We start from the raw sequence: 27,679 nt of genomic DNA on the forward strand, positions 1-27,679 counted from the left end.
GCAGCACGCCAGGCCTCCATGTCCATCACCATCTCCCAGAGTTCACTCAGACTCACGTCCATAGAGTCCGTGATGCTATCCAGCCATCTCATCCTCAGTCGTCCCCTTCTCCTCCTGCCCCCAATCCCTCCCAGCTTCAGAGTCTTTTCCAATGAGTCAACTCTTCGCATGAGGTGGCCAAAGTACTGGAGTTTCAGCTTCAGCATCATTCCTTCCAAAGAAATCCCAGGGCTGATCTCCTTCAGAATGGACTGGTTGGATCTCCTTGCAGTCCAAGGGACTCTCAAGAGTCTTCTCCAACACCACAGTTCAAAAGCATCAATTCTTTGGCGCTCATCCTTCTTCACAGTCCAACTCTCACATCCATACATGACCACAGGAAAAACCATAGCCTTGACTAGATGGACCTTAGTCGGCAAAGCAATGTCTCTGCTTTTGAATATGCTATCTAGGTTGGTCATAACTTTTCTTCCAAGGAGTAAGCGTCTTTTAATTTCATGGCTGCAGTCACCATCTGCAGTGATTTTGGAGCCCCCCAAAAATAAAGTCTGACACTGTTTCTACTGTTGCCCCATCTATTTCCCATGAAGTGATGGGACCGGATGCCATGATCTTCATTTTCTCAATGTTGAGCTTTAAGCCAACTTTTTCGCTCTCCTCTTTCACTTTCATCAAGAGGCTTTTTAGCTCCTCTTCACTTTCTGCCATAGGGTGGTGTCTTCTGCATATCTGAGGTGATCGATATTTCTCCCGGCAATCTTGATTCCTGCTTGTGTTTCTTCCAGTCCACCGTTTCTCATGATGTACTCTCCATATAAGTTAAATATGCAGGGTGACAATATACAGCCTTGACGTACTCCTTTTCCTATTTGGAACCAGTCCATTTTTCCATGTCCAGTTCTAACTTTTGCTTCCTGACCTGCATACAGATTTCTCAAGAGGCAGATCAGATGGTCTGGTATTCCCATCTCTTTCAGAATTTTCCACAGTTTATTGTGATCCACACAGTCAAAGGCTTTGGCATAGTCAATAAAGCAGAAATAGATGTTTTTCTGGAACTCTCTTGCTTTTTCCATGATCCAGTGGATGTTGGCAATTTGATATCTGGTTCCTCTGCCTTTTCTCAAACCAGCTTGATCATCAGGGAGTTCACGGTTCACATATTGCTGAAGCCTGGCTTGGAGAATTTTGAGCATTACTTTGCTAGCCTGTGAGATGAGTGCAATCATGTGGTAGTTTGAGCATTCTTTGGCGTTGCCTTTCTTTTGAAATGAAAAGTGACCTTTTCCAGTCCTGTGGCCACTGCTGAGTCTTCCAAATTTGCTGGCATATTGAGTGCAGCACTTTCACAGCATCATCATTCAGGATTTGAAATAGTTCAACTGGAATTCCATCACCTCCACTAGCTTTGTTCGTAGTGATGCTTTCTAAGGCCCACTTGACTTCACATTCTAAGATGTCTGGCTCTAGATTAGTGATCACATCATCATGATTATCTGGGTCGTGAAGATCTTTTTTGTACAGTTCTTCCGTGTTTTTTATATTTCCATACAAATTGTGAAATTATTTGTTCTAGTTCTCTGAAAAATACCGTTGGTAGCTTGGTAGGGATTGCATTGAATCTATAGATTGCTTTGAGTAGTATACTCATTTTCACTATATTGATTCTTCCAATCCATAAATATGGTATATTTCTCCATCTTTTTGTGTCCTCTTTGATTCTTTCATCAGTGTTTTATAGTTTTATATATATAGGTCTTTTGTTTCTCTAGGTAGATTTATCCCTAAGTATTTTATTCTTTTCATTGCAGTGGTGAATGGAATTGTTTCCTTAATTTCTCTTTGTTTTCTCATTGTTAGTGTATAGGAATGCAAGGGATTTCTGTGTGTTGATTTTATATCCTGCAACTTTACTATATTCATTGATTAGCTCTATTAATTTTCTGGTGGAGTCTTTAGGGTTTTCTGTGTAGAGGATCATGTCATCTGCAAACAGTGAAAATTTTACTTCTTCTTTTCCAATCTGGGTTCCTTTAATTTCTTTTTCTTTTATGATTGCTGTGGCTAAAACTTCCAAAACTACATTGAATAGTAGTGGTGAGAATGGGCACCCTTGTCTTGTTCCTGACTTTAGGGGAAATGCTTTCAATTTTTCACCATTGAGAATAATGTATGCTGTGGGTTTATCATATATGGCTTTTATTATGTTGAGGTATGTTCCTTCTATGCCTGCTTTCTGGAGGGTTTTTATCATAAATGGATGTTGAATTTTGTCAAAGTCTTTCTCTGCGTCTATTGAGATAATCATATGGTTTTTATCTTTCAATTTGTTAATGTGGTGCATCACACTGATTGATTTGCAAATGCTGAAGAATCCTTGCATCCCTGGGATAAAGCCCACTTGGTCATGATGTGTGAGCTTTTTAATATGTTGTTGGATTCTGTTTGCTAGAATTTGTTAAGGATTTTTGCATCTATGTTCATCAGTGATATTGGCCTGTAGTTTTATTTTTTTGTGCTGTCTTTGTCAGGTTTTGCTATTAGGGTGATGGTGGCCTCATAGAATGAGTTTGGAAGTTTACCTTCCTCTTCCCCTGATTCTTGATTCTGTTTCTCTAGAGAACTATGTTCTAAATTTTTAAAAAGAATTAATAATATAAGTAGTAGTCTTAGAAGTATGGAGAAAGTTTTATGTTTGTATAGATATATTGAACTGTTAAGTTTCAAAGATTAATATCATGTGAGCGACCAGAGGAGAAACAGGTTTTAAATTTAAACATAGGTAGTACAAACCAGAAACAAGCTTTTATAATAAGTCACAGATAACAAGTTTCAGTGTTTGTCATTGAACCAACTGTATAGGTTTTTTATTTTTTTTATTGAATGGTAAGCAGTGCTATGTGAAAAGGAGTCCTGCTTAAGGACTGGCTTGATATGATAGTCCTTCTTTTCTTTTTTGTCCTTTTTTTGAAGATGAATAATTGCATTTTATAAAGGACTTTCACTTCCTAATCTCAGTTACCCTTCACAGTAACCCTATCAAATAAATACGAAGTGTATCATAATTATCTCCATTTAAAAGATAAAGAATTTTTGGCTTAAAGAAGTTACGTGACTTTCTTAGGATCTTCTGGTTAGAGAAGATGTGCCTGGAGAAATGTTTTCTGACTGTAAATCAGTAGCACAGTATACCGGGAAAAGCATGGATTTTGCAGTTTGACAGAATTCAGTTCTGTCATGTTCAACCATTTTCTGATGTTGTCAAATTTTCAATTTCTCAGGGCCTCAGTTTCTTCATAAAATAAGAGTAACAATAACTTAGTAGGTTTTTGGAGGGAGGATTATATGAAATAGGCTATGTAAGGTGCTGGGTAGCTTATTAGTGCTTCTCACCTAGTGAGAGCTCCAATCAATATTATTATTCTTTGGTTTTTCACTGCCCGGCTTACTGTGTAAAATAACCCCCAAAAAAGATACTTCAAAGTAAGAAATATATATTCATAATTTACTGTTGCCAGTATTCATGAATGATCATTTAAATATACATGCTTGTTCTTAAAAAGTAAATCTGTCAAATTCTTTTTCCAGGAAAGCTGTTTTAAAATCTTCTTTTGAAAATGTTTGTTCAGATGATGCTTTATCAAAGGAAAACATGGGTATGTGAAGGCCTGTCTTGCTTTTAGTTTTTTTACCTATATTTAATTCCACCAAACGTAATTTTAGTCCTTTGAAGAAAACTAAAGGTACATGTATATGTATATGAGAAACATTAGTGGCATTCTGGTATTAATTTACATACTAGGGCTTTTCCATTGTCTTTATTTTTTTTAATTTTTTTAATTAATTTATTTCTTATTTTTGTTTTTACTTTATTTTACTTTACAATACTGTATTGGTTTTGCCATACATTGACATGAATCCACCACAGGTGTTCATGGTGGGAACTCTTGTACATCCATTGTCTTTAAATTTCTATCCTCTCAAATTAAATTTTGTCTGGCTTTGTCATATGTTTGATTTTTTTTTAATAAAGCACTAGCATTTATAGGAGGAAATACCAACATCAGTACATTTCAGTCTAGAATAATCTATTCCACATTTAGTCAGGGCTGCCAAAGGAGGAGAAGGAAGAAAAGCAGAGCCTGGGGCTCCCAGCTGAACTTGTTGCCGTGGGTGTTAGAGCACTGTAGGGAGAAGGTGGCCTTTAGGGGGAAAGGCTCTTCTTTCAGAAGCACTCTACTCTTTCTACATTTTCCTTGGTCTTGAAAAGAGGCACGTGCTTGTTTGCAAGGTGGAACTTTGGCAGTCACACAGAGAGGTTTCATAGCAGATTAAACCCAGAGAAGCTGTCGGTCCTCACTTCCTCTCCTGTAGCCACCCCCACATCCTATGGGGCCAAATGCGCCATTTGTACATAGTCTCATAGAACGGAAGGAAGGACAGAGTGGTTATTTTATATCTTCCTTTTCTGTCCTAAACCACTGCAGGATTCTGTTGTTCTCTTCTTAGTCTGCTCCTGCTTTCCTGCTGATTAAGGTACCTCCTTTGTTGGCGAGGGAATGCAGCTTTGTTCCTTTGCCTCACATGATCAGCTCACATATTCCTGTAAAAACAAAAGTCATTTTATCCCTAGAGTGAGTTCCCACTAGGTGACCCTGACACCACAGCTGGATCCTCCTCCCCTCCAACTGGCACAGGATCCTTCAGGAGAGATCCTAGGGCACCAGGGATCCGTGGACCAGAAGTGACTGCCTGGTCAGTAGTCTCCCTGCTGCCTGGCTCTGAAAGCCTCAGGAGTTCACTGTCCCAGTGGCTTCACGGGTCTGAGTCTCACTCCTCCAAAGCCACTTGAACTGAAGAGCAGAACCATCTCATCTTCTGTGTTCTCTGTCCACTTCCTGAAAGAGTGGTGCTTTTTCAGTAGTTTGCATCCTCTTCAAATTCTTTATTCACTACTCATATTTCTGTGGCTTCCTTGATCCAGGTCTCTGATGTCTCTCATTTCTTCTTAGCTTAAGTTAGGATCAGTCCTAGATCAAACAACAGAGAAAAATGATAGCATCTGACTCTTGAGTCTCTGCTCCACTTTGAGGCCCTCTTTCTTTATGCTCTGGGTGCTCATGTCTCCCCTGTGTCCTCTGCCCCAGCTGTGATGTGCCCTCCTGGCTTCATGCTCTGCAGTTGCTTCTCTCTCCCTTAGTTCTAGATCCCAGGGAGAGTCAAGTACATGCAACTACCCTACCTTTTCAGACATCAGTTTCTTCATCTGTAATAAAGAAAATGCAAGAGAAGCTGTCTTATCCAAGAGAGAGAGGACTGTTTCTGGAAAACAACAGAAAAAGTTGAGGAATCGTTAAATAAATGATTAAACTGTATGTTCATGGGTGTGTAAAGATTTAATCTAATTCTGGGGTGGGAGATAAATTATGAGTTTGGGGTTAACATTTACACACTACGGTATATGAAATAGATAAACAAGGACCTACTGTATAGCACAGGGAACTGTACTCAGTATTTTGTAATATTTTCTAATAATTTATAATGGAAAAGAATCCGAGAAAGAATATATGTGTGTGTGTATGTGTATAACTGAATCACTTTGCTGTACACCTGAAACTAACACAACATTGTAAATTTACTACAATTTTGAAAAATGGTTATAAAAAAGGATTTGATCTAAGAAATAACTATTTGTGGGATATGTCTGTATTTTCTGGGAAATTGCTACCAGGAATATCTTGTATTATGTTTGATTGTCCCTGTAACCCATTTTTTTGTCAGTGTTTAGGGACCAAAAAAATCCATCTATGATGGTGAAATAATAATAGAATAATAATGATGATAATGATAAACTACACCTGTAACAGTTACTGTGTCTTCACTTTTCTAAACATTTCATATGTATTAGTTTAATCCTCACAAGATCTGTATGAAATGAATAAGGTATATTTTATTATAATTCCTATGGTATCAGTGGAAAAACAGAGGCAGTTAATAGGTTATATGCCTTTTCTAAGGTCACATAGCTTCTTAAAATTAATCAGTGTTTGCAGCTATTTTCTTGGTTGCTTTAGCAGAAGCTTAAAGCTAAATTTATGGTTTTTCAGTGTGGCTCAGTGGTAAAGAATCTGCCTGCCAATGCAGGAGACATGATTTGGATCCCTGGGTCAGGAAGATTCCCTGGAGTAGGAAATGGCAACTTACTCCTGTATTCTTGCCTGGAATTTCCCATGGACAGAGGAGAATGACGGGCTGCAGTCCATGGGGTCACAAAGAGTCAGACATGACTGACCACACATGCAGTCACAGTCACATACAGCACTGCTAGTTGGTCTGAGCATCTTTTTAAAATGTAATCATTGCCCTCCATATCCCCCTTAATGAACAGAGTTTTTACTTCTCTTATTTTTAGTCTTTGAGCTTTTGTCACTTGTTTTATTGTATCTGTGTTGTCTTTTTGGTAAATACCTCATTTCTCTTTGTGGAGTAGGCAGTCTATAAAAGTTTTAATAAAAGATTAACATATCATCAGTATCAGCTGAGTCACTCAGTTGTGTTTGACTCTTTGCAACCCCATGGACTGCAGCATGCCAGGCTTCCTTATCCATCACCAACTCCTGAAGCTTGCTTAAACTCATGTCAATTGAGTTGGTGATACCATCCAACCATCTCATCCTCTGTCGTTCCCTTCTCCTATATTGACATATAACCCTGGATTAGTTAACAGTCTACTAACATTCATGAGTAATGCAGGGGATGTGTTCATCATCCACCTGGGACAGGTGAGCATGGCAGAGAATGGCTGATACAGAAAAGATCTGGATGCTGTCTGGGTGAGCCAGGCAGGAGGTAAAGGCCTTAGGCCTGGGTTGGGGCAGAAGGCTGATGGATGAGAAGGCTGCTATCTTGCTGTTGAAGGCAGACTTGGCCTGCCTGGTCTGGGTTGGAGGTTATCTTTATCCTCTGGGCCCTCCTGCCCCCCATGTCTGTTTATTCTAGGTAGGCACTTCTTCTTCATTCACTTGAGCCTGTAGTTCCCTCATCTCTACATTTACATCCTAAGCTGATAGAAGAGGCTTTGTGGTTACTTGAAAACAAATCAAAACCAAGTGCTTTTTCCTCCTCTTTACCTTCCCCCTCTAGAAGAATGGCTTCAAAATTTCAACATTGAAATGACCCTGAAAATTTAAGATGCTGTTTTTCAGTGCCAAGTTTGAAGTAACTGAACCAGTGGCCTCTTTATATAAAAGAGGAAATAGCTTCTTTAAACACTAATAGAGAAGTAGAGAATAAAGAAAACTTCGTAAATATATTATACATTGAAGGATTTTTCTAAAATAGCGACTGATTTATTGAGATAAACAGTAAGTCATTTCTTACCAGGAATGAAAAACAGCACTAATTTATTTTATAAAAATTCATTTTAAAAAGCCAGATTCATACTTCAGTGGGAGAGATACCTTTTTTCTTTTTCTTTATTTTTTTCTCCCACTTTCTCTGAGTGATAGAGCAGCTGTAATGGTACCACTTTACTCTCGACAACAAATTGAAGCAAGTCAGAAAAACTACCGGATAATCAGGACTGATAGAAGATGATTGGTCATGCAGTCAGCACAGACCTGCATTCTGTCGGTATCTTTGGAGATCATTGACCAATTTTGATAACCTCGTTTGCAGATTACAGTAACTGCAATTTCTGAGAATTATTTTTGGACTCTCTGTGTTTACAGTATAGGAATACCTTTTAGAAAAGCAACCCTCGTGTTCTGAAAGCAGAATTTGACATCAGTCAAGTTGGTGTTATGAACCCTACTTGATTTACGAAGCCATCCATTACTTTGTCTACCCTTTGATCGAAAGGCAGAATACATGTTTATCCAGGTCACTTGAAAACAGAGAGCCTGCAATGGCACTCGGCAGTGACATTCATTATCATAAATTGAGTGTATTTTAGTCTAGCCTTAAAAATATAAGGGCTTCCCTGGTTGCTCAGCTGGTAAAGAATCCAGCTACAATGCGGGAGACCTGGGTTTGATCCCTGGGTTGGGAAGATTCCCTGGAGGAGGGCACAGCAACCCACTCCAGTATTCTTGCCTGGAGAATTTCATGGACAGAGGAGCCTGGCAGGCCACAGTCCATGGAGTCACAAAGAGCTGGACATGACCAAGCTACTTCAACACACAACTTGGAAATATAAAGATGTTTGTGTGCCATTTTCCTTCACAGCAGAGCTCAAAATTTGTCTTCTCAACAGTGCATTAAATGTCATTATCAATTTCCATAGACTCAGAATGTAAAATAAGAAAACAACGTCCATGAATGGGACTGGGGAATTGATGTGAACATAGTCACTGTCTTGTTAAGTGACAAGTTACTAAGTAAGAAATCTGTCACAAAGAGAGCTGACTCTCAACAAAACTGCTTCCATGAAAATGGACTTTCCTGTGGGAAATTCCAATTCAGAAGCCATGGTGTTGCATTCGTGTTTTTTAATCATCTTCAGGTGATTCTTATGCCCCAGATTTGGAATACGGTTGTTCTAGAATGTGACAGCTTATACTCGGTGTTCTTAGGCGTTAGCAGTTACCACAGAGCACAGATCTACATGCTGACAATTCACGTGTCAGTCTTGGTGTTTCGTTTGTGTTGTTTCTGAACACAGGAACTGATTTTGAGGTGTAGAATGGCTTATCAGCAAACCACTTTCAAACTGTTTTGAGAGTTGTCCTCAGAGGAGACCTGAGACTGGCTGGGTGGAGATGATGACCAGGAAGGCTGGTCTGTGGCTCTTCTCTCAGACCCTTAGCAGGCACAAAATAAACATTTGTCAGTTGAATAAAAGAAAATGATAATAAAAATGGATTTTTTTGAACTGGAATGTTTCACATTAATAATCTCTATTTATTAACCTTATAACATGCCTAATTTATACGGATACCTGTCTGTGTAAACTCACACACAAATGGATGGATGTGTATATCATATTACACAAACCAAAATTAATGTTATTGCTGGGAACACCTTGCTTCCATATTCACTGATAAAATTTTAGCCCTGAAGGGTATGTCCTGCTTGGGTTTCCATGAACTTTCAGCTGCTCTACATCTGTGATGTGGTTTTTGATGACCTGCCAATGTGTAGTGGATGATGGGGTGTATGTCAGATTTGTATAACCAGAGTGGAAGATGATGGGGCGTGTGTCTTTCTCTCTGAGTCATGCTGCCCGTGGAAGACTTTTCAGGGCCCCATCTGTCTGCTGTGCAGGAGCAGGTCACTAGCCTCCTCCCTTGATCTTTACTTCAGAAAGATTCAATATCAATTGAAAATGTTTGTTTTATTTAAATAGGAACTCAGTTGATATTGTTAATCAGCAGTCGGGTCTATAGAGTTATAATAGGTATTTATATCTTTGTTGGGAATGTTATCTTGTATCAGCAAGTTCAACAAATTACCAGATATTTTGCTTGCTTTCATATTTCTGTCACAGTAGCAGAAAAATCGCACAGCCTTTATAAGTACGTGAATTTTTAAAAAAATTAGATTAGGCAGTTAAGATGCATTGATATTTTGATATTTTGATTAAGAATAGACTAGGACTTCCCTGGCAGCTTAGATGGTAAAGAATCTGCCTGCAATGCAGGAGAACTGAATTCAGTTCATGCCTGGAGAATTTCATGGACAGAGGAGCCTCGTGAGCTATAGTCCCTGGGGTCACAAAGAGTCAGACACGACTGAGCAACTAACACTTTCACTTTACATACTCAGCCTGGATTTAGCCTTGACACTTAATTACTTGGCTTCCCCTTTTAAACAGTAGTTTTAATAGTTTATTGCAGGGCTTAACAAATTGTGTGTCACGATTATCAGTTGCTGCTTGTTCTTGTAAATAAAGTTTTATTGGGACACAGCCACTCCCATTTGGTTGAAGGTGGCGCTGTGGTAAAGAATCCGCCTACCAATATAGGAGGCGCAAGAGACACAGGTTCAATCCCTGGGGTGAGAAGTTTCCCTGAAGGAGGAAATGGCAATCCACTCCAGTAGCCTTCCCTGGAAAATCCCATGGATAGAAGAGCTGGTGGGCTACAGTCTGTGGGGTGGCAAAGAGTTGGGAATGACTGAGTGTGCACTCACGTATGGTTTGCTTTCTAATAGCAGAGTTGAGTCGCTGTGATGGAGACCATCTGGCCCACAAAGCCTGAAATATTTACTCTCTTGTCCTTCATAGAAAAAAAGTTGCTGACCCCTGGTCTATCCGTAACAACTTAATTTGGTGCCCTTGGCTTCTTATTTTAAAAATACAGATGTACACCCATGGCTGATTCATGTGAATATATGGCAAAAACTACTACAATATTGTAAAGTAATTAGCCTCCACTTAAAATAAATAAGTTAATTTTTTAAAAATAAATAAAAATAAAAGAATAATTTAGTGTCAGGGATACTTATAGTCTACATATAGCAAGAATGTTACTTACGTTTGTCAAGGAATAATTATAAAAGATTCAACTAAAAATCCACAGTAATTTTATATCAAGCAGAGGCTATAACTGAAAATTATATAAAATACTTTTTATCTTGTTCAGTTCAGTTCAGTCGCTCAGTCGTGACCCCATGAACTGCAGCATGCCAGGCTTCCCACTCCATCACCAACTCCTGGAGCTTGCTCAAACTCGTGTCCATCAAGTTGGTAATGCCATCCAACCATCTCATCCTCTGTCGTCCCCTTCTCCTCCTACCTCATAACATTTAGAAAATGTCCTCTTTGAGGGTGGTTAAGATTATGAATTAGATAGAATTACTTAAGGTGTAGATTTTTTTTTTCACTATATTAACAACATTTCTTTAGTTGTCTCTGAGACAGAATTTTTACTGAAAGAGCTGGAGCAAATGCTTGAGCAAGCCCTGGAGCACACAACCACTCACAAGGAGTCTGAAGAGGAGTGTGGGGAGGAAGTGAATACAAGAGAAAAGGTAGGATCCATAATGACCATCAGGCCTAAAGAGCATCCTCAGATCCTTAAATGGCAGAAATTGTTCCCAGATATTCATTTCCATTATATAGGAAGTTCCTTTCACTTCTGAAATGTGAGCCCTTGGTTATCATGAGGTGAACAAGAAACTAGTAGCCTGTGGAGAAATCAGAATGCATCTATCAGTCTTTGAAATATACTTGAGCCAAGGCTGCTGCTGCTGCTGCTAAGTCGCTTCAGTCGTGTCCGACTCTGTGCAACCCCATAGACGGCAGCCCACCGGGCTCCCCCATCCCTGGGATTCTCCAGGCAAGAATACTGGAGTGGGTTGCCGTTTCCTTCTCCAATGCATGAAAGTGAAAAGTGAAAGTGAAGTTGCTCAGTCGTGTCCGACTCTTAGCGACCCCAATGGACTGCAGCCCACCAGGCTCCTCTGTCCATTGGATTTTTCCAGGCAAGAGTACTGGGGTGGGGTGCCATTGCCTTCCCTGACTTGAGCCGAGGAGCTGTTTTATTTGGGGTCTTTGGGGCTGGAATGAAGAGGGATAGTGAGACTCACTGACGCCAGGGAGGTACTGATCTTCGCATTCAGGAGAAGCACCAGAGCAAGAGGCCCCCTGGAAAGCTGCCCTGCCTGGTCATGCACAGGGCTGACCTCCATGGGGAATTTTTCACCAGATTCTATTTCACCATTCTTAACCAGATTGTCTTTTTTTTTTCCCTTTTGGCCAGCCAAGTTGGGCTGAGAAAGGCCATGTGTGCTTGCTGTATTCAATACTTATCAATGGCAGCAGAAATTCTAAGTTGGTTGACACATTGCTCAGCACAACAGCAAGCCCAGGCCATTAACACAGAGCGGCAGGGTAGCAGGTGTGAAAGAAGTCAGCCGTGAGGCAGACACTTGCACACGGCGGTCCAGCTGCTCCCTGTGTAGTTGGGAGGGAAATGGCAGTGAGGAGCCCTGGATCCTTCCAGTTTCGTTCCTTTTCTCATTTCTTGTTTGGCTATCCACTGTGCCTGGAGTCAGGAAGCAGGGGATGGGAGACGGGCTCAGCATACTGTCCTTGTGTCCCCTTCCTGGTCCAGGCAGTGAGGACTCAGGACTGGCTAAGGTTGCCTGTCACTTGCCTCAGAGGGTTGTTAAATGAGGCAAACCAGAAAAAGTGCTTTGCAGAGTGATTGACTCCTAAGACTGGCTATTATTACAGATGAGAATTGGCAGTGGCAGCCTCTGGAGGGAATAGGAGCTAAGAATTCCTCACCTTGTCTCCGTTAGCACATCCTCACTTTGCAAAACTACCCATCCCCAAGTCTTCTGTTCTGAGGTGCAGAATAGGTGGCTTTGTAAATGGACAAGATTGTTCATCCACTTTGGCTGATTTCATTCAGAACTTCAGCAAGAACAAAGATGATTCTTTGGGATTTCTTTGGAAGGAATGATACTGAAGGTGAAACTCCAGTACTTTGGCCACCTCATGTGAAGAGTTGACTCATTGGAAAAGACTGATGCTGGGAGGGATTGGGGGCAGTAGGAGAAAGGGACAACAGAAGATGAGATGGCTGGAAGGCATCACGGACTCGATGGACATGAGTCTGAGTGAACTCCGGGAGATGGTGATAAACAGGGAGGCCTGGTGTGCTGCGATTCATGGGGTCGCAAAGAGTCGGACACGACTGAGCGACTGAACTGAACTGAAACACTTCCTTGATTAAGTTACAAATCATGAAAATACACAAAATTTACAGTTGAGATCAAACTGTAAAGGAAAATAAAATTTAACTAAATTATTGGTAAAAACACTGAGTTGAAAAACATAATTGTTTTCTTGGTCAGCGATCTCAACTTGTTCTTGAATTGCCATGGATTGCGAATACTATTTCTCTGATTAGAGTCCCTTTTTAAAAAACAAAAAAAAATCTTGTTCTCTCTATAGATCTTACCCCTCATAGAACAAGAGCTATAGATTGGTGACATTTATTGTATACATGTAGTTAATATATAAATTATTCTTTTCTGGCAAATGTGTATTTTGTTTGAGCACCATATGGTTTTGTGCAGTGGTTTTTTTCAGTCTTAGCAGTTTGTCTATTCAAAAATACAGGCAGGTTGATTTTTATAGAAATGTCCTGGAGCTTTTACAGCCACAAAATTGGCTTCTATTTTGCCATTATAACTAGTAACTTGATAGAACAGAAAATTACTTCTGATTTTTATGTCTTAAGGTAAAATACATAGTTTTAATACATCACCAGGCAGGAGCTTGCTCTTTGTTTTAGATTCTTGTAATGTTTTATGCTTTCAAAAGGCATTTAGGAATTATAAAAATTAACTGTTTTAACTTGCTGGCAGGCAGGTGAGTGCTGCCTGCTGACTGGTTCGTAAGCCTCTCTCCACACAGAGCTCTAGAAGCCTGGAATTCATGCCAGGTTGGGGTACTTACTGCCTTGTTCACTTTTAAATGAGGAGAATAGCAATGAGACCAGCTGTCAGAGCTGGAGCAATTTCCAGCTTAAAGGTAGAGAAATGATCACCTAAGGGATTTCTTTTCTCCTTTCTTTTCTTCCTTCCTTCCTTTTTTTTTTTAATTAGTACGAAAAATAAATATGACTTCCAAAGGTAAGATGTATTTTGTTTTTAGAAAGTGGTTAAGTGTTTTGTTAAAGAAAGTGGTCTTTTATAAGCTAACACACCAGGAGAGGATATACCTGATAATTTTGAAGTTTTGAGCATGTTTATTCTCTGGGCAGATGTTGTTTGAGCTGTTTTCAAAGTTGTGAATGTGATGTTTTCATCATGCATTTCATGTGTGAGGTTTCAAGTTGATTACTCTCAAGCACTTATACCAATGAATTGAGAATAGCAACATGAACAAAAGCATACACACATGGATAATCAAAATCCATTTTTGTTTGTCATTCAAGTACTCAGAGATTGTTTTCCTCAGTAGACTCACCTTTCTAATTATGTTCTTAGCTAACATTAACACTGGTTGACATGCCTGACTTTGAAAAAAATGGAAGGGAATTAATTTCAGACTGTTATAAAATCCACCTAAATAATTCACAAACTAGATAATCCATATACAAATAAGACAGTTTACTGAATACCTCTTTGTATTAAAAGGTACATTTTTGATACATGAAAATAGAAAGTACTTGTATAAACTACATGAGTTTTGTTTTGTTTTGTTTTTTTCACATTGTATGGAAGTTACCTCTGCCTTTAATGAACCTTGAAGTTGTAAATCTCGTGTGTGCGTGTGTATGTTTGCCTTGTTTTCACTGTGTCCTTTCCAAATAAACCAGCGCATCCACTTACTATCCATAAGGAATGCAGGTGCTTATGAGAAGACGGTCACCGGAAGTGTGACTAAACAGTTTTCACTTGTATTCTCTGTAATGATCAATTTTAAAATAAAAAATATAGAAAACTTGCAGAATTTTAATTTTAATGATCACATTTTTCCACTTCAAAAAGTTAAAGCTAAAGATGTATGATGTTGAGGGGTAGAGATAGGACTAAGTATTCAGTTACTTTTACACTGACACTTACTGTACGTTATATTTTATGTGGGGATCATTATTTGACCACCAGCATAACAGAACACCTTGTTTAGGAGTTACTGACGGTTTTATGTTTTGTGCAGATAATTAAGCCTGGTCTTCAAGTAAATTTGATGACTTCTGTGGTTATTTTTACAGTTACCTAAATGTGGCCCTGAAGTTCCTGCAGGCAGCTCTCTTGAAAACCACTGTGAAGAGGAATGTCTTATAATTGATGGGCGAAGGTTAAAAGCTGGAGAATGTATTGAAAATATAACTAAGAAGTTTAAAGAAATAGATGCTTTAATGTCTGAATTTTAGGGCATTATAGATGTTTCCAAAAGTTAATTATAAAAATCATTTACATCTTTACATTCTCCCAAAGTTTAAACTTAAAAATGTTTTGTGAAACATTTTACCAAAGTTGTTACTTATAATAACTTTCTACTTCGTATTTTGAGAATATCCATTGTTTTGAGAGATAATCAGGTGGTATTTAAATTAATGTTGTAATTTTAGAATCTGAGAACCCTGATATTTGTATTTGTAGATTTTTTTCTTGTTTGCCTTAATTTTAAAATAGTTTATGAAACTTACTTCACAAATACATGCTTTATAGTGATTTAATTTAGATCCTTTGTTCAAGTGTGGCTGTTAAAATGACTGCTAATGCTATTATAATTCTTACAAATAATTCAGATCCAATATTCTTAGAGAATGTATATTTGTAGTAGAAGTAAGCTACGGCAAAATAAAAGGAAATAATAAAAAATAATTGTGTAATAGAGTTGGAGCTTTTCTTAAAAAACAAAAATGTTAATTGCCTTATTATTTTGGAAACAGTCATTTCAACCACAGTTCCCAAACTGACTGTTTAGTAGAGTCTGTGAAGGGTCTTTGGAAGATCAGAATCCTGGACCCTTCCCTGCTGAATCAGAATCTCTGGAAGCAAGGATAGGAAATGCAATTTAAAATATAGAGACAAGGTAAACATCTTCACTGTAGAAAAGTCTAAACCATATAGAAAAGTAAAAGGTACATCCTGCAGTACCACTCCCCTAACACCCGCTGGGAACCCTGTTGCTTAGGGGTCCCTGTGAACGCTCTGGTGGGTGTCCTCGATTGGGTCCTTTGCTCATCAGATGGTGTGTGTGCACAGCCACCTCCAACTCTACTCACTAGCTTTGGCTCCTTCTCCCTGGGGGCAGGGGTGGGAGAAAGGGCATTCCACGCACTTGAAAACCTGGAAACAGAGACCGAAGCTTGAGGAGAGAGGAAGAGGGAGCATCCAGGACTTGCTGGTGATTGAAGTGGCTGGAGTGGCTTGTGATGGGGGAAGGTGAGCATCAGAGCTGAGCCAGGCTTCTCTCCGTCAAGAGTGGAGGTTGCCATGCAAGGAAAGGTAATAATCTGCAGAGTGCAGGAGACAGTCAATACGTGGAAAATATGCAGCTTATGATGGTGACTGTCGTTGGCTCAGAGCTGCTCTCTTCTGAGCACCCTGCCATCTTCTCCAGTGCCTCATGGACCAGCATGTTCCTTCCAGCAGAACCAGTGGTGACACACCTGCTTCTGCGGGCCCTGGGACCAGGGCTTCTGTGTGATGAGCTGCCTTCTAGGGCAGCCCGTACCCTACCTTTAGAGCTAGAGCTTCTTGCTGGGCCAGAGGAAAGCTTTGTAAGGAAATTGTGTCTGCCTCCCAGGGGAAGTTAAACTCTTAAGTACACTAGTTACACTATACCAAGTTGAATATATGAGATGTAAAGCAATATGTCAGGGCCTTCTGCTCAAGCATTTGGGTTGGAATAAGAGCCTGTCTTTGTCCAGTTTGAGGAGGCTAACTGCTCCTTTTGGAATGAGTAGGGCCACACCATCCTAGTCTACAGCTTCTGTGAACTTAAGAGAGTCTGCATCCATTGGAAGCTGAGTCCCCAGTTAGATCTGCAGACCCTGGATGGCTGAGCACCAAAGCCAGCTTGTTGCCTGTATTCCAGGAAGACCTGGCCCATTTGCCCCAAGAAGCTGAATTTATGCAGTGATTTGCATTGGTAAGAGGCTTGCTGCTGTTTAGTTCCTAAGCAAAGTCCTACTCTTTGAGATTCCATGGACTGTAGCCCGCCAGCCTTCTCTGTCCATGGAATTTTCCAGGCAAGAATACTGGAGTGGTTTGCCATTTCCTTCTCCAGGGGATCTTCCCAACATAGGAATCGATCCCAAGGCACCTGCTTGGCAGGCAGATTCTTTACTGTGAACCACCTGGGAAGCCCGGTAAGAGGCTTAGCTCTATCTTTATTGGAGACAAACTGTATACTTTTAATGGATTCATCTCTTTTGCCTCCAGTGCATGTATGTATTTGCAGAAATCTGTAGCGTCTATAGCCTTGGCCTTACTGGCTCTGCAGTGGCAGGTGATGGCCCACAGACAGTTAATCTATCCACTGTAGACCTAGGTGCTGTCATAAACTTTCTAAATCAGTCTAGTTTTTGTAGAAAGAATTGGCAGTTCACTCTTTCTAGAGAAAACTTGTATTCAGGTACCTGAGGTGACCTATGTAAGTGTTCCAGTTAGACCATTCTGCCATCTACTACCTCTATCAAATAGCTGGTAATACTTGTCTCCACCATCTACTGGGGCTGACAGATGGTAGACTTCTGTTCCAGGTACTCCCAGACCAGTAGAATTTGCACCTGCAGCCCTTCCAAGGAACAGAGGTAAGGTTTTGAAAATTCTCAAAATAATGAAGTCCTGTTCTGTCATTTCTCTCTGTTGGGTCCCAACAGGAGACACAGTACAATTTAAGAATTCTCATATTTCTTTAGGGCTGAACCAATTCTTGATGCCTCTCCACAGAGTTCTAGAAGAGTTGGTCAGTACAGATAAACTTGATCTTAAGGTCCAAGTGGGACATTTGCCCAAATGGGCAAATCTGAATATTACGATTTTCCCACCTTGTGATTTGTTGCATGGTAAAAACACTCAAAGTGGTGAGCAACATAAAGAGAAAAATTTTGAAAAAATGAGTTGCTTTTAAATTCATATAGCAAGTTACTATAAGCAAGAGATATGCTCAAAACAAAAACCAAACAAAACAGAGAAAACCAAATGCTGTATACTGATGCATACATGTAGAATCTGAAAAAATTGATGTACATAACCTTACTTACAAAGCAGAAACAGAGACACAGACATAGAGAACAAACATACGGAAAAGAAGGGGCGATGAGCTGGGAGACTGGGTTTGACATATCTACACTATTGATACTATTAATATGGATAAAGCAGATCACTAATGAGAACCTAGTACAGCACAGGGGACTGTATTCACTGGTCTGTGGTGACTAAATTGGGAGGAAATCCAAAAAAGGGGGTGTATATGTATATGTATGGCTGATTCACTTTGCTGCATAGTATAAACTAATACAACATTGTAAATAACTATACCCCAATTAAAAAACAATTGCAAGCAGCAGCCCAGAAGTTGCTACTTAGAAAATAAAACTGTTACCTTCAGCCAATCAAGGCAGGAAAAGATTTTTTTAGTTAAGATATAGTGTGGGGAGAAAGGTTTAATCCAGGAAATGGTTGTTGAATTGCATAGCAAGAGAGACAAAGACCAAATTCAGGTGACTTGCCGGAAAACATGGCTTCAGGGCAAAGACCCAAACGGGTGTGGCTGCAACATTGCAAAATATGACAGAGTGACATTTAGTAGATCTTCCAGTTGGACAGAAGCCTGGGTCCACTGCCACAGGATGTACTCAAAGTGCTAATAATTCAATCTGGACAGAAGCGTGTCTTGGAAAAAAACGTGATTTTCACACATGGAATGAACTGCAGTCGAATACACAGAAAATCCACTAAGTTGTAGAGAAAGTGACGCTATCAAAGTCCTACAAGCCTAAACTAAGAGAAACTGAAATGTTTGAGAGGCAACAAAGACCTCTGAGCCCCCGATTTTCTTCAGGTGGGAAGAAAGCAGGGAAAACTTAGCTACCCCAAACAGGTGTAAATTTCAATGTCCTCTTAGGAAGCAACAAGAAACATGAAGACAAAGTATCTCAGAGGACAGAGCATGGACTGGGGGTCTCACCCCTCCCCCTGACCCCATGGTCCCTCCCCTTCCTTGAAACAGAACCAAGAATCAAGAAACATTTCCTGTAATGATGTATAGGAAAACAATCTAAAAGGAGTGGCTATATGTACAACTGATTCCTTTTCCTGTACACCTGAAACTAATATAGCGTTGTAAATCAACTATATTTCAATAAAAATATATGTATGTATATAAAAAATTTTAAAGCCACTTCCCACTTCCATGCAGTGAAATTGGTCTACTTTGTCTAGAAGGATTTCAGGTTTGCTGAAGATCACGTTTCTGCTCTTTGAATGGGAGTGGCTACTGTGATTATCTGTCCCCATTGCACTGTTGCTTGTTGCATGCGTGAGGGAGGGGCTGGCCAGTAACTTGTATATTAGTTCCCAGATCCAGTCCACATCTGTACCGTGTGTTCTTCATGGAGTCCTGATGTCGCGCCTGACGCCACGACTGGGTGAGACTTCTGCATGCCCTTGGGTGGAGGTGGGGGTGTTTTTCACGTTGAAGGGATATGAATAACGGCCATGGAGGTGGGCAGAAGTTGACTGGGTTATTGGCCCAATTCTTTGTGTCTTCTTGCATCATGGCCTCCTTACGGGCAGCATGTACTTCCCTGCCTTGTGACATTGGGCTCGACCTTTTGCTCTTGCTCCATGAAATAGGGCTGAAGGGACGGTGCCAGTTTTTATCAAGGGACAGCCTTTTGAAGCTTTGCGTATTTCTTTTCCTCTTGTGCTTCTGCCATTACCCTGAGAGGAACAGGTCCCCCAGTAAGCCCTCTGGGAGGGGAGAGACCAAAGTGAGGACTCAGACCCAAACATCTGCAGAAGGAAGCAAAGCTGCCCCAGGGGCCCTCGAGAGCCATGGGATAAAGAGTTATTGCTTTCGGCCACTGAGTTTGGGGTCGTTTACCACACAGCATTATTGTGGCCATAGTTCTCTGACACTGTTGGCTTCTTGGTCCCAGCAACAATCCCACAGGCCAGCTGTGGTGTCTGCCTCCCAACTGTACCCACAGCATTTTCTCCTTAGGCGGGAACTACTGTCAAAATAGTCCTGCCTCCTGGGTGGACCCCGGAATCCTGCCCGTGACCTGCCGGCAATGCCCAGACCTGGCCCAGACTGGCCCCTCAACTGGGAGGGCTCAGCCTGCCCCCACACTGCCCATGGTGCTTGTCATAGCCACGTGTTCCGGGAAACAACTCTCTCAGAAGGACAGTGCAGATAGTGGAGCGCAGTTTATTACACCACAGGCCCAAGGCAGAGTCTCCTCTTAGCCCAGGACCCCGACCAGTTTTTGTGGAAACCTTATGTACCCTAAGTGTATGTGCCCAAACCCACCTCCCCAAATTCCCTGAAACTAGTCTGAACAAAGGAAAAGAAAGATACAATCAAAGTTAACCTGTGATTTGTATGCCTTAAGCCTAGGTAGTTAACAGTGGACATTTATCAATAGGCCTGTGGTCATACCCCAGTAAGCATAATAGAATGTATGATTCTATTCAGTTACACAGGTTATTAGGGTATTCTTTTAGGCTATGGAGAGTCTAGGTACGAGCCCTAGGGCTTTTCCATCCAGTGGGTCTGGTTTTTCAGTTGGTATGTCTTTTCCATAGATACTGGGCATATAGCTCAAAGTCCACAGTCCGGCCCAAGATGGAGTCCTGCTTTCAACATGGAGCCTGTTCTGTCTGTTTCCTCCTTCACGCTGAATTGTATTGGTTTAATTAAGGAGGGCAGCATAAATATATAGATATTATCAATAAATAGGATACTACCACCACCAACATATCACTAAGGGCTATAAGAGTGAATCACTTATTCCGTGTAAGTAGTTTTAGATGCTACAATAATCCCATAGAGTGGAGATATGCCCATAATGTTGCAGTGTCTCATTTGACAAACATTTGTGTGCTTTTTCCTTCCCCTTGCCTTTGCCCATGTCTTCCTTCTGCTTTGGCATTGTGTCACAGGATTGTGAGTAGCAAAATCTGTTTGGGTCCAGATTTTACCTACTAACTTGTCTAAGTCATATAGCCAGTGAGTGGAAAGGGCAGAATTTGAGTACATTTCTTTCTGGTTCCAGATCCCTTGCCCTAAATTACTGTCTATATTATTTAATAGCCTGGTTATTAGCTGGGTAGTCGAATGATCATCTAATGTCCTTTTATGTAAAAAGGGGTGGGACTTTCTAAAGCAAAGCATTATTATGAGGAGTAAGTGAAAAATGTTATGTGAAAGTGCTCTGTAAATCAATTTTATCTTTTCTTCTGAAGGAAACCAAATATGTATTTAAGGATATTACAGTTATAATTATTGAGATTAAATATAACTATACATTTGAAATGATCACTTGTCTTGGTTTTGAATTACTCCATCTGCTAGTCATCAGTATCAGATTTCCTTGTTTCTCTATTTTAAATTAATCTTTAGCAACACCGCAATCTTCTCTCTGATGGGTATGTGAACATCAGTGTCTGTCTTTTAAGAGGCATCTTAACTGTTGAACTTTAGCAATGGGTTTAAATCACCTTGCCTTCCTCACAGACATTCAGTTGAAGAAAGAAAAGAGGTGGGGGTGGATCTTAATCCTGATGGGTAGTGGCAGGATTCTGCGTTCATGCCTTTCACACAGAGCCCATGTGTGTTTTATCACATTCCAGCAAGGTGGAATTTGGACTCTGCCTCCGAAATCCTTTTGAAAGCCAGGAGGCTAACCAAAGTATCTGATCAGAATTAGTCTGTTTTAGCAGTGACACTTGCTTATTGTGACAGGTAATTAACATACATAGATTTAAGTTTTGTAAAACAAGCCTCTTGCAATTTACAGAGGAAAAGGAGCCAGCAGGAGAGAAACGTGTGGCTGCGCCCTCCAGTCTGGAGTTTTCCACCTAGGGATGGGGAAGTGGAGACAGATAGAGGAGATCCTTGGAGCAGAAAGTACATGTGAAAACTGAACATCTCAAAGCAGAAAGGAGTTCTCTTCTCAGATAGCTACAAAACCCCTTCTCGTAATGCCTTCCTCCTTCCGTGTGTCCCTGAGAAGCTGCACCTCACCGACCCTGAGGTCAGCAGACAGCTTTGGACCTGGGCTGTTCATGGAAGGAGTGTAGCCAAAACTAGGCTACCCTCTTAAACTCCCTTACAAAAAATGGTAAGTTTTAGTTGCTCAGTCGTGTCTGACTCTTTGCGACCCCATGGTCTGTAGCCTGTCAGGCTCCTCTGTCCATGGGATTTTCCCAGCAAGAATACTCAAGTGGGTTGCCATTTCCTTCTCCAGGGGATCCTCCCCACCCAGGGATTGAACCCGGGGCTTCTGTATTGCAGGCAGATTGCCGTCTGAGCCACAAGGGAAGCCCTTATACCCCATAGGAACTGAATTGCAGAGAAGCCCAGTGGCAGTGACACCTCATATGTACACCCACTAGGTCTTGTCCTGAGGGGACTCAGTGCTTTCACCACACAATTGGCTCAGACTCTAGGGCCTCCAGAAGACTGCTGTGTCCTCTCTCCACTTCATGCCCAGCTGCCTGCTCGCACCCCATAAACCCCTGTTCCTGCATAACCTCTGCAGCCGCACTTCCCACTGTGGTTGAAGCTGAGATTGGGGAGGCACAGGAGGGGAGGCTGGCGGGGAATCTGTATCTTGGACAGTGGTTCTAAGTGAGCCGGTGAGCTCTTGGAGCCCTTCACCCCAGGGGCAATGCTGTGCTTCTTCGCGGTGGGGGCTGCCCACACCCTCCTGCCCCCCTTGCCCGTGGACTTCCAGGCCTGTCCAGCAGCCGCTGCTGTTGGCTGTGCCAGAGTTGGAGGACACCTGGTCTATGCAAGCCTGACCTTGTCCCGGCAAAGGAGTGCTAGATGGTGAAGGCACAGCAGTGCCTAACGGCAGGTTATATGGAAATCGAGCTCCAGTTTTATGAGGTGGAGCATGTTAAGGCGGAGATTTGAAAGCAAAGGAGGGTGCGATTAATTTTGCCTGCAGGAACAGCCTCCTGGAGAGGGTTCATTCATTCCTCCATTCAGTGCCACGGGCGTTGGTAATATACTAGAACACGTGGCCCTCTTGCTGGTGCTCGTGCTCCCAACAAGTTGCCTCAGCCTCTCTGAGCCTCACTGTCCTTACCTGAAAACTGGGATACACAATCATGCTAATGATACTAATAGTAATGATGCTAATCTCCTAGATTGTGGAACAGGATAAGATGACCTAAGACCAGCAGAGCACCCAACAAAGTGTCTGACTTGTTGCGTATTATCTAACGATCATTTTTACAGTCTGCTTGGGGGGCAAATCCTAGGAAGTGAATCCCAATTTGGAAAGTAGAAGGGGGAGAGCTGGAGAGAATGAGAGCCACAGAAAAGGAGAAGAGAGAAGCAGAGAGCTGAGAAAAGCAGGTGCAGCAGATACTTAACCTGAATGAGCAGAGGGCAGCAGCAGAGGGGAGAATCCTGGGAGTTAAGGCTGGCCAGGCAGGCTCGCATCTGCTCGAGAAAGGCGCTGTCTGTTACACCAAGGGCAGCACTTTGTTCTACAGGACAACCAGGCTTGGCAACGCCCCCCAGCATCTCCAGGATGAACACAGAAGGGTGCTGGGTGTGGGGTAGGCTTGGGATGTAGACCATTCTGTGATGTGCAGGCATCAGGGGCAGGAAAGGACCCATGGGCGGACATCGCTGCACCACCCTGTGCTCTGTGTCTGAGCACCTCCCTGCCCCGACGTTCACTCAGATTGTCAGCTTCCAAAGTGAGTACCTTGGGACTGGCAGCAGGTGGCCTGGGACTGGAAGATTCCGTGTCTCCACTACATCTTGTTAAACTCTCGGCTGCATGGGAATGATGCTCCCCAGCCGTGGAGTATTCAGTGACGATGAGTCTCTGGCTGTCAGAAAGGTTACAGGCATACACAGTTCATTTATCCTCCATGGAAACTTAAGATTGTTTGGTCCCCAACTGTAGCGTATGTTCCAGGAGGGGGATGGTGTGTGTCCTTGGTTACCCTCCCAGACCATGGCACAGTGCCTTGCAGAAGTTAGGACATTGGTTCCATTTTTATACTGATGTTAAACTTTCTGCCAATCTAGCCTATTCAAAAGTATTTTCTGGCAAGTTCTATACTATACCTTTGGTTTGAACCTGAGCTGGTTGTTGATTTTTCTTCCCACTCCCCTCACGCTCTCCCGGTTGCCTATGGCTACATGAACTCAAGCAGCCAGTGACCTTGAAATGCCAGGAGCAGATTGCAAAGCACGTGGCTGAGTGAGGAAACCTGCAAGGCTAGGGGCGTGGCTGCTTCCTGTTGGTGTCACTGCTGGCCAGAGGTTGGCAGGTCTGCCTATGCCAGACTCTGCTGATCTCTCTGGGCTCAGTCAGGATTGGGGGACCGGCTGACCTCAGGGGAGCTCACACAATCTTGGGGGGAAATGGGGCATCACAGCTCTGCTTCATGCACCAACTTTCATTTGCCAATGGGCATGGGCTCATGGAGACAGCAGAGGGGCAAGAGCAAGAGTAAGATGGTCATGCCAGAGCTTCCAAACCTCTGTGTGCTAACATCCAGCTGGCCAACCAAGTCACGCAGACCCAGAGCCAGTCAGTGAGTTTAGGGAGGACGCATCTGCTACAGGGGCTCGTGGACAAAGGAGAAAATCTCAGTAAGGAGATGCAAATCGGGAATTCCCTGGCCGTCCAGCAGTTAGGACTCTGCACTTCCAGGGTACTAAGATCCCACAAGCCTCATGGCATGGGCAACAAAAAAGAAAAAGCATGTGTAGATTATCTACAATCCTACCAATTACAGCTACATCATTGCTGACACCTAAAATATCCTTCCAAGCTCATTTCCAAGTAAGTATGTACTTTGAAAAGCACATATGTAATAACTATCACACAATTGTTTCCATTGCTCTTTTCTGCTTTTTGTGTACTTAGGTATTTACATGCACACAATGAAATGCTCTCTTGATGGGCATTGAATTTGTTTCCATTTACACAAATATAAATCATTCTGCCGTGAACATCCTTATCCTCCCATCTTTGGGTCATTTCACATTTTTATCCTTCCTAGAATAAGAAGTAGTAAGTCAGAGTGTCTGCACTGTTGTTATGCTCTTATGTCTGTGCCTGACTCCACCAAAGGTGTGTGAGTCTTTCGCTATGCTGGAGTTTGGTTTTCTTTTTCTTTTTTTTTTTCATGTTTTAAAATTTATTTATTTATTTATTATTTTTGAATGTTCAATCCTGTAACTGTTTGGGGTTTGGTTTCTGCTTGAATTTTATATTACTTGTAATAGTGCATTGGGTTCATGTCTGTCTTAAAGCACATTGACCAAATGACTGTGAGATGGTAGTTTCTCCGTAATTCCTTAAAGAGTGAGGAAAATTAGCATTAACCTGGGCCTGAAAGTGAGATAAGAATAACAAATCAAGCAATAGACAGGGAGAAGAGAAAACATTAAAAGAATCAGTGGTCGCTTGATTTAGATGCTAATGTCCTTTTGGGCAATCCTTGCTTTGACAAATACCAGTGGAGAATCGTTGGACTGGAATATGGTTCGATGGCCTAAGAAGTTTAACCCATAAAAACAGGTTACTTTCCCGTGTGGGCAGGGCAAGGGAAGTAGGGGTGCTCTAGAGAACAGGATCAGTTTCTACTGATTCCTTCTGTTAAGACAGTCTTGGGGCTCCCCTTCACATTTTGTAATCATGTTTGGTGATTTTTTTTCTGTTCGATTACTTAACTGATTATTTCCAAAATCCACCTTTCTTCTGTTAAATTGAAATTGCTTATAATGAGAGGAAGATGACTATTTTATTCACATGTGAATATGAAACAGAGCAGGACCTTATGGGTCCTTCGCTGCTATGTCCTCAGCCTAACTTTTGTCTGTGGAAAAGCTTTAGCCAAAGAATACATTTAATCAGAGAAACGAGAAAATGCAGAAACAAAGGAAAACAGTCTAAAAAGATTTAATAATAAAAATTCAGTCATTAAGTCAAGGACTTTTAAGTGCCTTCTCAAGGACTATAGAAACTATTCTGAACCATATCCTGGGAGCTGTCTTACAGATACGGAAACGCTCACCAGGTGGAAGAAGTTGACTACATGATGAGCAGACTGTAGCCATTACGGAAGCTGCCACAATTCTGAGAAATGGCCTCAAAAGAAATGGAACAAACTGAGCCTGGAACTGAAGATTAACTGTACTTAAAACAGGTAAGTTAACACTGGGCCGTCGACTAATGACCAATTTCAAGATGGCTGTCGGAGCTGACTGCTGTTTCGGCACGTGGCTTGCTCCCTCACCCTGTAAAGACTCTCGGCCACCGATTGATAGCTGGGAGTGGGCCTTTGGACAGGAGTCTGCCCTCCCACCTAGTTTGCCGGCCTTTGAGATAAAGCAATCTTTCTTCCCCAGCAACCTTGCCTCTCTATTGGCGTTTGAGATTTTGCTAACCGATTTGGGCGCCCACGTGAGGCTGAGCTCTCGCGATATCTGGCTCCGGGGTGGGGCAGAGCCGCCACGATGAAGCCTCGCAGGAAAGGCTGTGAGGAGCCGCTGCTCGCAGCTCGCTGGCCCCAGGAGGGGTTTGAGGCGATATTCCTAACTGCTGCTGAAACCATTTGTTCCGGGGATCCTCCCCGTTTTTTACCCTTGCTTGGCACTGACTGCCAACCTGTGCTTTTCCTTGGTGGAACGGAAAGACACCTCTGGACAAGCTGACCAACTCCAAGACTCAGTAAGTCCGACTGGCGTTGGTGCACCCGGCTGACTTCTCTTTCTAGCACTAAGTGCCATTTGAGCATTTTTGCCAGTGGGTTCTGATGTGTATCTGCCGTCAAGGCCCATTTGTGCTGGAAAATGTTGGTTTGGGACTCTGCATCCTCTGTTTTTTTGTGACAGGGTTTTGTGACAATTCTGTCTTCTGCTGTGTGTGGTTTCATTTGTATGACTGGTATTTGTGTTGCCTTTTGTAAAGGGAACTCAGGTTCAATTCATTAGAAAAACTTAAGCTGTGACACTATGACTATGAAAAAAGAAAAATGATTTTTTTCAAGCACTGTGTGGCCACCAACATTATTCTTCAGGGCTCCCCTGGTGCTCAGTGGTTAAGAATCTGCCTGTTAGTGTAGGAGACATGGGTTCAATCCCTGGTCCGGGAAGATCCCATGTGGTGTGGGGCAGCTCAGCCGGTGCACCACAGCTACCGAGCGCATGCTGTCTGGAGTCCACGCTCCACAACAAGAGAAACCCCTGCAACGAGGAGTCCGTGCTCCACAAGCAGAGAGAGCTCCTGCTCACAGCAGCTAGAGAATAGCCCGGGCACCAGTGAAGAACCGGCACAGCCACTAATAAAGTGAAAGCGTAATTAAAAAAATGTTATTCTTCAAGCTCTGGAGAAAACTGGTTAAAGAGAAACTCTTTTGAAAATCCCAAACTGCTTCTTTTTGCATGTGTAGTTAGAGAAAACTAGCTTGATGACATAATACTTCCTTCAAAATTCTAACTCTGAGAGAACAAAAATATACTTAGGAGAAAGTCTGACGTTAACTCTTACCATGTCCTTGAAACAAACAGCCCACTTTGCCTGACACTTCAACCTTAATTAGTAAAACTTCAAGCCAAGGAAGGGAGGAGGGAGAAAAGATTTGAGTTTATTAATAAACACCCATCTTGTTTCACATTAAAGAGAAATTGTGTTATGAGAAAAGTGTAGGTTTTCAGAAGTTACGGAATATGTTCTCAAGTTTGCCAGTCAGAAAATGGTGATATAACAAATAGTTCAGTTACTTGTTCTAAGATATTCAAGGGTTAAAAATTGTAATATTAAAAAATGATGAGGGAAGCATTTTACTGTGTGAAGTAGGTAGGATATGCATTGCTGGTGAGAGAAGAAATAACGACTGGAGGTATTTTTGTGGAAAAAAGAACAATACTTTTGTCTTTGGCTGGTTGCTTACGCATGGGGGAAAAAAGCGACAAATTAATATGGATCCAGAAAATGATTTGTGAAAAAAAAAAAAAGAAACTCTGTTAAAAGAATTTTGTATACTCTCAGAATTAAAA

The 27,679-nt window shown here is 41.8% G+C and overlaps 1 protein-coding gene across 1 annotated transcript in view; it reads left to right on the forward strand.

The window, feature by feature from the left end:
* The window catches only part of ZCWPW2 (zinc finger CW-type and PWWP domain containing 2), a 148,999-nt gene extending 133,731 nt beyond the window's left edge, over positions 1–15,268 (forward strand). Inside the window, exons 8-10 of the mRNA XM_018066626.1 lie at positions 3,589–3,656; positions 10,847–10,971; positions 14,673–15,268. Of these exons, the coding sequence (XP_017922115.1) occupies positions 3,589–3,656; positions 10,847–10,971; positions 14,673–14,834 (355 nt within the window). The 3' untranslated portion in view covers positions 14,835–15,268. The remainder of the gene's footprint in view (positions 1–3,588; positions 3,657–10,846; positions 10,972–14,672) is intronic.

This window comes from Capra hircus, chromosome 22 (assembly GCF_001704415.2).
Source record: "Capra hircus breed San Clemente chromosome 22, ASM170441v1, whole genome shotgun sequence".
NCBI lineage: Eukaryota > Metazoa > Chordata > Mammalia > Artiodactyla > Bovidae > Capra > Capra hircus.